The 12130-nt window shown below is 40.9% G+C and overlaps 2 protein-coding genes across 10 annotated transcripts in view; one reads left to right on the top strand and one right to left on the bottom strand.

The window, feature by feature from the left end:
- Positions 1–6442: 6442 nt before the first annotated feature.
- On the bottom strand, positions 6443–9481 carry LOC144004817 (ankyrin repeat and SOCS box protein 12-like). 2 transcript variants are annotated; one of them, XM_077502394.1, is made up of 3 exons: positions 9393–9481; positions 7628–8392; positions 6443–6722 (listed from the first exon to the last, which is right to left on the bottom strand). In XM_077502394.1, the coding sequence occupies exons 2-3, from the start codon at positions 8382–8384 to the stop codon at positions 6571–6573; spliced, it is 909 nt and encodes a 302-aa protein (XP_077358520.1). In that variant the 5' UTR covers positions 8385–8392; positions 9393–9481; the 3' UTR covers positions 6443–6570. The 2 variants fall into 2 exon arrangements, with proteins under 2 accessions (XP_077358520.1, XP_077358521.1); XM_077502395.1 differs by lacking the exon at positions 9393–9481 and adding an exon at positions 9225–9371.
- Positions 7210–12130, top strand: part of pkd1b (polycystic kidney disease 1b) — a 32499-nt gene continuing 27578 nt past the window's right edge. For 4 of the 8 annotated variants that reach the window (XM_077502391.1, XM_077502388.1, XM_077502389.1 and 1 more), the window contains exons 1-3: positions 7400–10267; positions 10386–10434; positions 10519–10705. In XM_077502391.1, coding sequence (XP_077358517.1) covers positions 10148–10267; positions 10386–10434; positions 10519–10705 — 356 coding nt within the window. In that variant the 5' untranslated portion in view covers positions 7400–10147. Of the gene's footprint in view, positions 10308–10353; positions 10435–10518; positions 10706–12130 lie in introns of all 8 variants that reach the window. The other 4 variants (XM_077502387.1, XM_077502393.1, XM_077502392.1 and 1 more) reach the window with 4 other exon arrangements.

Below are 12130 nucleotides of genomic sequence, written 5' to 3'. Positions count from 1 at the left end.
GTCATTCATTCAATGGGTCTCAATATTATATGATTCTCCTAAAGCTACAGTTACTACTAATGGGATTACATCACAGAGTTTTACTTTACAAAGGGGAACAAGACAAGGGTGCCCAATTTCTCCTTTATTATTTGCTATATTTATTGAGCCGCTTGCATTAGCTATACGTCAGGATAGACGGATCCAAGGAATCCACTCCGGGACAATAGAACATAAAATTAATCTATATGCCGATGATATATTACTCTATTTAGAAGAACCTGCTATTTCGCTAGGGGAAGCATTTAAATTAATAACTAAATTCTCTCACTTATCAGATTACTCTATTAACTGGACAAAATCAACATTATTACCTATTACAGAAAATTCATGGAATCCTACAAGTCAGGATCCACACTACTCCTTTCCTACAGGTAATTTAAAATACTTAGGTGTTAAAATTTCACCTAAGTTAACTGAATTAACTTCTTTAAATTTTTCACCATTATTGGATAGTATCCGTAGTGACCTGGAACGCTGGAATAATCTTCCGATCTCTTTAATAGGACGGATAGCTACTATAAAAATGAAAGTTTTACCAAAGATTAATTATTTATTTTCAATGATTCCATTTAAACCTACGTCTAACTGGTTCCAATCGCTGGACTCTGCTATCATAAAATTCTATTGGAATAAAAAAAAAGCCAAAATTAGTCTATCTACTCTTCAGGAAAGTAAATCTAAAGGAGGTTTAGAGGCACCAAACTTTATGTACTATTATCTAGCTAATCAACTACAATATCTTGTGCTATGGACACAACCCAACAGAGATACTAACTGTTGGTTGGAATTGGAGCAGAAGGATTGTAATAATCTTAGACTGTCAGATTTACTCTTTATTACAAAATCAATAAGACGACATAATTGTTTTAAAAACCCAATGATAGCCGCCACCCTGACTGCCTGGTGGAAGGCATTAGAAATTACAAACTCCCAATTGGCGCCCTGTGGGCTCTCTCCCATTTGGCATAACCCCGACTTTCAACTTAATAATCAGTCGTTCCATTTAAGCCTATGGGAGCAGAAAGGAATTACACACCTTCATCATCTTTTCTCAGATAATAAGTTTATATCATATACAAACTTGGTCCAGAAATATGAAATAAAAAAGGGAAATTTCTTACATTATCTGCAAGTTAAAAATATGGTTAAGAAACAAATCCCAACACTTCAAGATACGCTCCAACTGCCTGTCTTAGCTAAAGATATTATAAAGCTTTCTCCAACAACAATAAAGAAAATATCAAAAATATATAAGTTATTTTTATACACAAATAAAACGTATTTACCGACTTTAAAATGGGAAAAAGACTTGTCTATAGTTCCGGAACCAGACTTTTGGACCCAAATCTGTGAAAATGTATTTAAAATGACCAAACAGACAAATTTGCAACTTATCCAATATAAGATACTTCATAGAACATATATTACACAATATATGATGAAAAAAATGGGACTCTCTGACTCCGACATTTGTCTCCAGTGCTCACAAAACACTGCCGATACTTATCTTCATGCTTTATGGTCATGTACTCCAGTGCTGCATTTCTGGACTAAAATCTTGGAAAAGCTCGCTGATATATTAAACTGTAGGCTTCCTTTATCTCCAAGACTGTGTTTACTAGGTGACTTAACAATAACTGAGCGACCATGTAAACAATCTCAATCTATATTTATAGCCCTTACTATTGCTAAAAAAATAATCCTTGTCAATTGGAAAAATAAACAATCTCTAAATATCGACCACTGGTTAAACTTACTAATAAATTATATCTCAATGGAAAAAATCTCTGCCTTAAATAAAAATCAAGTATCAAGATTTAAACAAATATGGTCTATGTACATAGAATATTTTAATCTCAATTTGGCAACTTAATCCTGCCAAGATTCTGCCTGTTAACGAGAGCCACCACATCGTTACAACTTCTGTTTTCGCTGCTCCTGTATTTGGTATTTTGTATCTGATTGTTTTTATTTTTATATAGTCAGGAACCTAGTTGCTGCTAGTGGGCTCGAGCATACCACACTATACGACACTATACTCAATAACTCCTTAAGATCTATTTCTAGTGGGCACTAAGCATCAACACTTGGTGTTACTGCATGCTAATTAGTCAATTTTCTTGACGCCGTCCCCTGTGGTCGGGCGGGGGTGGTTCTGCCCCCCCCCCCCCCCCCCCCCCCCCGTTGTCTGCTCGGTGGCGGTTGCGTCTTGGCCGCTCCCTGGGCCCCCTGTGGGGTGCGGTGTTGGGGTGCTTCCCCTGGTGCCCGGGGCGGTGCCGTCCCGGCGCGGTCCGCTGCTCCGTGCCCGGCGGCGCGGTTCGGGGTGGGTGGGCCTCCGGTGTGCCCCGTGGTTCCCTCTCCCCTCCCCCTTCCTCCCCCCCGTCGCCTCTCCCTCCTCGCCTCCTCCCGCCCATCCTCCTCTGCCTCCCGGTCCCTTTTCCCTTGTCGCCCTCCCTCCTCCTCTCCCCCCCCGCCTCCTGCCCTGCAGCCGCCCTTTCGCCTTCTTGTCGTCTTCTCCCCGCTTCCCCCGCCCCCCCCCCCCTTCCCTGTCTGCCCTGCGGCCCCTCCCCCTCCCTCTCCCTGGGCCTGGGGCTCCCTCCCCGGCCCGGGCGTCGGGCTCCGGGGGCCGGGCGAGGGTTTGGGGCCTGCCCCGCTCCGGTATAACTCCTGGTGCCCCGGGCGGGCCCCGGTGGCTGGTGGGCTGTCCGGTAGCCCTGCTGCGCTGGCTGTCCGCCCATTGTGGTGCCGGGTGGATGAGGTGGGGGGCGGCGGGGGGTGGGGGTGCTGGGGGGCGGGCGTGCCACCTACACCCGCCGGGTTGGGTGAGGCCCCGCTGGTCGCTCCTCTTACTCACTTCACTAGCTTGCACTATACACTTTGTAAATATACACATAGGGCACACAACACATTTCTTGGTGGGGTGGGGAAGGGTGGAAACACCGTCTTCACCCTTCAACTCCCCTCCAATTTTAATGCACCTCACGTCCAAGGGGAGGGGTGAGTTGGGGCGGGGAGCCATCAGAGGGGATGGACTGCAGTGCCTGGCAGCGCTGTGGTCCCCCCCATTTGTGTCCCTGCCCCACCACTTTGTCCCTCCATTCCCTTTTTTAATGCACCACACATATACATATTCATTTTTTGGGGGGGGATACGGGTGTGTCGGAGTAGGGGAAATTTTTTCCCTCTGCTCCGACTCACCTGCTCCCAATTTTAATGCACCACACGCACACACTTGTATATACACTGGGTGGGGCCACATTCACGGTGTAAGGGTAGAGCTCGCCAGTCGGCGAGCTGGCGGACTCAGTAACAGGGTTAGGTGTCACTTGTACTCTGGCGTGACGACCGGGGCCTCTCCCCACCGGGCTCGGTGTTCTGGTGTCCCGCCTTCTCCCCTGGTGCTTCCTCCTCTGCTTCCCCCCTCCCGCCGCGGTGCAAATCTCGCGCGGCTGGAGGTGGGGTGGGCACATCTTCCCTCTCTGCGCTGCTGCCCGGTGCCGGTTTCCGGGGGGGGGTGGGGGGTTCTCGCGGGGGGCCGGGTTCGCGGGGGGGGGGGGGTGGCGGCCGTCGGGGGGGGGCGGCTTGTTTGGGGGGGGGGTGGAGGTATGGGTGGGTGGGGGGTTGGGTGCTGGGGGTCGGGGTGTGTTCGGGGGTTTGGGGGTCGGGGGTGGTGGGGCCTGGGTCGTGGTGGATGGCGGGTTTGGGTGGGGTGCGGGGGGGTCGTGGGGGGATGGGGGCTGGGGACCGGTGGGGCGCTGTGGGGGCCCGCTGGGCCTCGTTCTGCGGCCTTGGGCTCGGGGGTGTGGGCCGGGGCTGGGGCGGGGGTGTTCCGGGTATCTGGGTCGGCTCGCTGACCGGTGTCCGCTCGGGTGGCTTGGGGGTGGCCTTGGTGCTGCCGCGGCCTGGGGATTCCGGGGGGGGTGGGGGGGGGGGGGGGGGTGCTCGCTTTGCTGGACCGCGGTTGACGGCTTCTCTCTTTGGTGGTGGTCCTTATGCATGCCAGATCCGTCGCACCAGCATCTACTGAAACTCAACAGAAGTACCCTCTCCCTCCCACAGCCCCTTGAATCAGTTGGTGCTGGTGTCTGTGGTTCTCACTTTTCTTTATCTATCCTTCCCTCCTTCCTCTCTTTAGTTTTTCCTCTGGTCACTTGAGATCTTAATTTATTAGAAGTATGAGGTTTCTGGGGTTGGCATAAGACTCCGGTTTTGTAACCACGCAGGAGGGGTCTTGTTGGTGCTGGACTTCACTTTGATGGATTGGATGTACTGGCTTCTATTGATCTCACTCTGCCTTATCGATCCTTCCCTCCTTCCTCTCTTTAGTTTTTCCTCTGGGCTCTTGAGATCTCGCTAAATTTGCTGGAATTTAGAGGCTTCCGGGGTTGGCGTAAGACTTTGATTTTGTAATCATGGGGAAGGCAGGAAGTGTTTGGTCGGTGCTGGATGTCACTTTGATTTACCTTTCTTTTCTCTTTATTTCTTTTTTTTCTGACCTTTTCTCTGGTCTCCTGACCATTTAAATCTCACGACTCTGGCAAGATTCTGAAGTACCTGGTTAAGGCGAAGGGTAATGGGATATTTATAAGGTTTTAGGTGAATGAATGAGTATAAATTTATACGTATTTGCACGCACGCACGCAAACGCACGCAAACGCACACACGCAAACGCACGCACGCACGCAAACGCACGCACGCAAACGCACGCACACATACACACACACAAAAAAAAAAAAAAAAAAAAAAAAAAAAAAAAAAAAAAAAGGAAAAGAGCAATGATGACAAGACGTTGAATCGGTAAGACTACCGAATGAACAATTCTGAGCTCTTCAAAAAAAAAAAAAAAAAAAAAAAAAAGTCCTGCTTTTTAACAGCTTGCAACTGCAATTTATTTTGAAGTCGTCCAGTCTGACAAGTTAGATTATTGGCAACTTTTGTTTTAGTTTCAGCATCCAATTTTGTTTTGATTACCTCATGGTGGCAATACTTGAACTCTGATATGTTGGACTTGATGAACGATTTGATCTTTTTCTGGTACTTTTGAAGAGAAGCAGCTGATTATTTCTTTTAAAAGCACACTGTAAATATGCTGTTTTATGGTATGCTGTAATATGCAAATTTAAATATGACTTGTTTGGACACCCTGGGCATTTTTGATGATAAGGGAATTCATAACACAGTTGTTTATGCTCTTATTTATTATGATGCTGATGAAAATATGTATGCAAAGTCCAAGAGTCGTGCCTTCTTCTTTTTGGGTTATCTACTGCCATCTGCTGGCCAAAAATAGCCAGTTCGGTTTATATGTGAATTGTATATTTAAATAAACAGCTCCGTTAACGTAACCAGTCTCAAGATGTTTTACATTTCATTTTTATTAATCATTTATTGTATCATATTATAGACAGATTGTAATTATGATGAATGAGACACTTTTCCACATTTAAAGCAAAAAAATTTGTGTATGTATTGTCGGTAATTCTAGCCCAAGTACAATTATCTAACGTTTATTTCTTGTTTTACTTTAAAAGGAAAAAAAAATACTGCAGTTCAGTAGTTTAAATTATTTCTGTGAAATGTATTCTAGTGCCATTCCAGTGGACATTTGTTTAGTGGTTTTGTATGCTGGTGAGTTATCGCGCTAGGCTAGAACATTATTATTATTATAATTCATTCATTTTTCCTTTCGTACATATTGTGACAGTTTCAACACAACAGCTTACAACACAACATATTCGTTACATCCGATAAGGAAAAGGGCTGACGGATGAAGACTTCCACAACACGTTTTGTTACGTTGTATGTTGTTTTATATTTTTAAAAAGTTAAAGTTAAATATTTTCCATATTTATTTCTGTGAAATACATTCTCCATTTTGCCATTGTCATGGGCTTTTGTTGAGTTGTTTTGCATGCTAGCGCGTTAGCATGCTGGAACAATAGTTAGCATGTTAGCTTATCATTTAAGCACAACACATTTATCAATTTGTGGCAGCTTAAACTTTTTTTTTTTTTTTTAACTTGTTACTATGACTCATGTTTTAGTGTGTCAGTATTCTAGTGATTTAGGCAACAGGCTAGCTTGCTAGACAGGTTTTTTTTTGTATTGTCTTCTATGTACTAAATTCATTGTTAAAAAAAAACAAAAAATGTCTACATTAATGCTGTAATATTACAAGAAATAACATTCAGTAATTTCTACAAAGGACTAGGTCCAGTGATAAAAATTCAATTTTGAAAACACATCCTTTCAAATGAAAATATATTACGACTTTTAAACAAATCGAAAATAGATCATTCTTGTGAGACTGATTAAAATTTAATGGTGTAAGTTTCTTGTCAGTGTAGCTCTTAATACCAATACCCTGTACCTGAGCTGGCTAACTAAAATAAAGTACAAAGCCAGGTAAATATGTTTAATATTAGATTCTCGATCACAAAGCATGAATAGAATGAGGTCAATTAAAACAAAAAAAAAACATTTAAATTAGTTCACATCTTTTTTTTTCCTTCACATGATTTAACATAGCTAGAGAATCAAAACTGGAAGCGGCTTGTACTGCAAGAAGCTAATGAGACTTGTTGGCATGTCTAGCTGCTCGATACAGTGGATCTTGTTGATCTTTTTGAGGTATCTCCGCACCGCCAGTCGGCACAGTGAAGTCAAGGCCTTGGGATTTCCTGACAAGAAACAGAAGAGGAAACAACATATTAATTATTGTAAGTATCACTAATAATGACCCATGAGCATACTGTAATACATAGGGTTGGGTATTGCCGCCAACCTCACGATACGATACGTATCACCACACAGGGTCGCGATACGATACGTAACGCGATACATATGTATCCCAATACTTGATCTTCAAGGCGACACGTATCCCGATATATTACATTAATTTTTCTTGCATTTTATAATAACAGTCCTATGTATACCTAAAGGATGTGTTTGTTATGCTGACTGACAAAAATGATTTTTGTTTGCAGCTCTTCTGGTTTACCACCTAGCGGCATGACTGGTCTAAATGTGCAGGCACTGCAGAGCAAGGAGCAGCTTTCACAGACACACCGGGAACATTTATTAATAGGCATGAGCCTATTAAGTATTAAAATTACAGCTCTAAAATATGCTTATTTGAAAAATATGGGAAATAAAAACAGCATTTTTTTCATGTAGCACATTCTATTTCATATTTAAACAAAATATACGAAAATTGGTACATTAAGACACGTGCCATGTTAAGTTTATGAGTAAATAAATGTTGATATTCTTACTCTGCTTTCATTTTTCTTAGCAAGACACAGTGTCCAATCATTGGTGAGCTATTTTTGCATTAATTGAAGGCAATTAACTTCAAAGACGCTGCTGGTTTTTATTTTTTTTAGGTACAATGCAAGCTGCAAAGGCAAACGTTAACTGCCTATTCAAAGTTAACGAGCAATATCAATTCTGATGCCTGTATCGATACGTGTATTGTAATGAGGCCCGCAACAATATATTGCCATATCGATTTTTTGAGCACACCTCTAGTAATACAGCGACTTTGATTTTTTTTTTTTTAAGCTAAATATGATATTTGAGACACCTCTCTCCTGCAGAAGCAGCTCCACGGCCTCATTCTGCTTGGTGGACTTCTCGATGATAAGCGTGGGCAAGTAGACGTTTGCGCCGAAGTCAATAAGGAGCTGGATATACTCCACCCCGCAGCCGTGCCTCAGACACATCTCCAGGACGGTATTGGGCTGTTTGATGGAGCTCAGCAGTCTAGCGTAAGAGCAGTTGTAATCCGGATCGGCGCCGTAGAGGAGCAGCAGTTTGAAGCATTCTATGTGTCCATACACGGCCGCCAGGTAGAGCGGACCGCTCGACACCCTGGCGTTCGAGGTCCACAGCAGGACTCTGGAGCGCGAGTTGGCCTCGGCGCCGTGTTTGAGCAGTTCCTGTAATATTTCGACGTCGCCCTCGCGAGCAGCAGTCAGGACGGGAGAGCAGATGTTGTAGGAGCTCCCGTTGGGGTCGGCGCCGGACAGGAGGAGCGCTATCACACAGTCCAGGTACTTCCCGCGTACTGCGGCGAAAAGCGGCGTCTGGGCTTTGACGTCCACGCAGTCCACCAGGGCGCCGTGGGTCAGCAGGACCTGCAGGCAGCTGAGGTGGCCCTTGGACACGGCGGCGTGCAGAGGGGTGCCCGCGATGCCCCAGCCGCCTCGGTAGTTGATGACCTTCTTGTAGATTTCTTGGCACAGCATCTCATCCAGGAGTCTTTCATTGTTTTGCAATGCTGCTTGTCGGAGCTGGGAGACCTCGCAACTACTTTCTTCTTCTGTGGTCCTGAACTGCATTCAACCTGCTGTGAAAGACACACAAACGCAGATGATGTCAACTGGAACACAAGAAGGTACTTACTTTTTTTTATTTTTTTGTGAGTAGTGTGCCATAATCCAAAGTTCTGATGTGAAGAAGGTATAATTCAACAATGATTGATATTGCAGTAGGGCTGTGCAATTAATCAAAATTCAATTACAATAGCACACTGCACAATTACAATATCACCTAATTGTTAAAAAAAAATAATCCTAATTTTTGAGTCATTTAAATTGATACATTTGCACGTTTTTTTTAAATTTTATTTTAAAATAACTAATTTAATACATTTGTTTTCATCCAAAAGGAATTTGCATAATTATAGTGTTTAAAAGAATTTTAGTTTTCTTATTTGTTTTACACGTGTAAACATTTTCTTGTTTTGTACCAAAAAATAAATAAATCGTCCTACTGCACAGTGCACATGCTGCACTCCAACCAAGTTTTTGCAAACATGAATAAATAAATATATATTATAAACATATATTATTATCTGTTTGGTCCAAAGGGAGCTTACATAATTTTAGTGTTTCTATTTTTTGTAATTGATATTAATATTTTTAAATGCTTAAACATTTTGTTTTGTACCAAAAAAAAAAAATCGTTTAAATTAAAACACGGATGTGTACGCTCAGAAAAATGTCATTCGGTCTGTAGGCAAAGCTAAAAAGATGCTATTGAACCCTTAACAAAACGTCATTTATTTAGTTCAATATCGACTTCGATCATTACTGTTCGATTCTGTACGATCAGATGACAGAGGACTTGCATATTGATCCTAAGATAAAGCTAACGTTAGCAGCTAAATGTAAACATACAGTTCAAGCCCATCCATCATCATGCTAATCCGCCCCGATTCCGTTCATTTTCTGCAAAAACACAACAACCACAGCTGTCACAAAACAAATACGTCTCATTGAGTGAAAAATTCTCATGAGGCCATTGAACAGGGGGAAAAAAAACAAACATTTTTTTCGGGGTTGTACCTGCGATGTGTCACCATAGGCCGTCTGCTTTTCCTGGTTTATTCTTCGTCGCAATTGCTTTGACGTTTTAATTCAGTTATAGATGCGCATTACTGCCCCCAGTGTCTTCATTAGCATTACATCATAGTTTGTGTCGATTAAATACATACTATTAAAAATGTTGCTATACTAACAATATGCATACAATATATTATTCTGATTTATGAATAATTATTAGTGAATATTAACATTTTATTAAATGATACTATAGGCTCATCGGTATCATTATCATATTCGTGTTTGCATATAAAGGATAATCTGACATTGTTGTGGTTTTGTTTTTATTTTAATTTTATTTTTTTAAGTTCAGCATTGGGACAAAAGCACAATTGTTTCCATGGTGATGGACTGAAACTTCCCAGCTCAGGTTTGCTTTATCACCCCCTTCAACTTTATGCCTTCTCTTTCTCCAGGCAACAGCAATGGCATCCTGTCTTTTAAAACTGAGGTCATTTGTTTTGCACGTGCATCACAGTTTCTTTGTTCGGCGATGATGTTGAAATATAGCACACTAGCTGTATTAAAAATATTTTTTTTAAAATTCAAAGCAATTTATCTCAGTACATACTTCAGATTAGATTGATTTTTTATTTTTTTTTATTGTTTTTCTCATTGTGTCTGTCTATGAGGGTTTACAAATTGCTAATGAGCGGTGTGGGCCTGCCCTGTCCACTCCGCTTCTATAGTTGTTGCTAAGAGACAAAGTAAAAGTCACCATGGCGCTCAAAGAGAGGGGTGGAGAGACCTTTTCGACAGACGCACCAACACAACTCATCCTGGGATGGCTGTGGGAGGACACAGGACATCTTGTTCGTGATGGAGTAAAGAAACATCAGGTTTAAGATGACTTTTTCCTTTTACAACTGCACTGAAGATGTAAGGGAAGTCGATGTGCTTCTTTTGGTTGGGATGTGCCTCATAGTGAGTAAGATGAAAGTCACGCTGGCTCCACAGAAGCAGGCTTGGAGGACTCTTTTCATCGTTTTGATCAGCACATCAGGAGGTGAGGAGTTTTGTTGAATTTAAATTGCAGGAGTGTGACATTAGGACGCTGCAACAATAGTTTGTTTTGCACGTGAATGTGAAGGCGCAGAAGTCAACGTTTGTCCGGAAGGCGGTCGCGTGCACCTGCCCAGCCTGCGATGCTTCTGGCTCTCTGAGAAGACGTCCGTGTGGTCTGAGGCTTCGGCTTCCTGCCGGCAAACACGCGGAGGACGGTTGGCCGCCGCTGATACTTTGGAGCTGCAAAACTTCCTCCGTTACTCCTTCCCAGCGTGAGTCAAGAAAGAACTAGAACATTTGTAACATGCCAAAAAATGCATGATGAGTTGACATACATTGATTTACATATGTCATGTCAAAATATATCAGTTTTAAAAGGTGAGTAAACACCAGTTATTGTAGTTTTAGAATTTTCATTTTAGTTATTTTTTATTTCATTTTTGAGGTTTGTTTTTGAATTGTAGCTAGTTTCAAGTAATTTACAGGGTGGTTATGTTCGTTTTATTAGTTTTAGTTATTTAATAAATGCTTAGTTTTAGTAAGTTTCAGTATTAGTTTTAGTTTTTGTTTGTTTTTTTATAAATGTGACTTACTTGTAAAAATAAAATGTAGTGTCAGTTAGTTTTCGTCTTTTAAAAAGCATTTTCGTTATTTTATTTTGTTAACGAAATTGTTTTTTGAATTTTAGTTTTATTTTTTTCCTTAAGTTTTAGTTAACTAAAATAACCTTGGTAAACACTGAACATATCTTTCATAAACATTTTGCTTTTGATCAAAACGTTGTTTTCCTAATTTGTGTCATTTATTTATGGAAAAAACAACAACTTTATTTTGTTTTTAATACCTTTGCTATGGCTATGTATCACATGCACTTTAGTAATTAGCTCATAAAATGTGACTTACAGTAGGAGTGGCATAGCTCAGGTGATAGAGTAAAAGTCTTTCAAGCTGAAGGTCGTGAGTTCGTTCCTCATTTCTTGTGTAACTTAAAAAAAAAGTGTTTTTTTTGTTGTTGACCAATTTAATAAAATTGCCTCATTTTTTCCAAATAAAAACAATTACCCCCCCCCCCCCCAAAAAAAAAGGAAAATTTAGTCAAAATCTCTCCTTGCAAAATTGAATTATAATTTCTAAATGAAAATTCTAGTTTATTCAAGACATAGGGAAATTCTCTCGTACACTCTAGAATTAATTTCAGTAAAATATACACTGAATATTTTACTCTCTTCCAAGTGTAAATTTTAATCTATAGAGTGGGACCAAATAGACTAATTTTAGAGTAAAATTTACTGTACATAATTTACTGTACAGCGTTCCCTCGTTTATTGCGGTTGTTAGGTTCCAAAATCTACCCGCGATGGAAATCCGCGTTAATTTAAAAAAATAAAAACAAATAAATAAATAAATAAATAAATATCCGGTAATTATATATATATATATTTTGTTCAATATATATGTTTTTTTGTTTTGGTATGATTTTTACTTTATTATAAATGCTTTTCCATTCATAATATATGTTTTCTTTTCATTTACATTCATTTTTTTTCCATTAAAAGTGTGTTATTGTTTTTTTAATTTATTAAAGTATACAGTACAGTATATATATATTTTTCATTTATTATATGTTTTTTTTCATTTTGGTATGATTTTTAGTTTCTTATGAATGATTTTTCAGTCATCATTTATTTTTATTTTTT

This window comes from Festucalex cinctus, chromosome 17 (assembly GCF_051991245.1).
Source record: "Festucalex cinctus isolate MCC-2025b chromosome 17, RoL_Fcin_1.0, whole genome shotgun sequence".
In the NCBI taxonomy this organism is placed as follows: Eukaryota; Metazoa; Chordata; class Actinopteri; order Syngnathiformes; family Syngnathidae; genus Festucalex; species Festucalex cinctus.
This window is presented reverse-complemented; position numbering and strand designations above follow the sequence as displayed.

Excerpts from the sequence above, each read along its gene's own strand:
- LOC144004817 (XM_077502394.1), bottom strand. The coding sequence starts at position 8,384 with ATGCAGTTCAGGACCACAGAAGAAGAAAGTAGTTGCGAGGTCTCCCAG. Across the intron at positions 6,723-7,627 it reads GCTGCTTCTGCAGGAGAGAG|GAAATCCCAAGGCCTTGACT; the intron begins GTGTCTCAAATA and ends GTTTCTTGTCAG.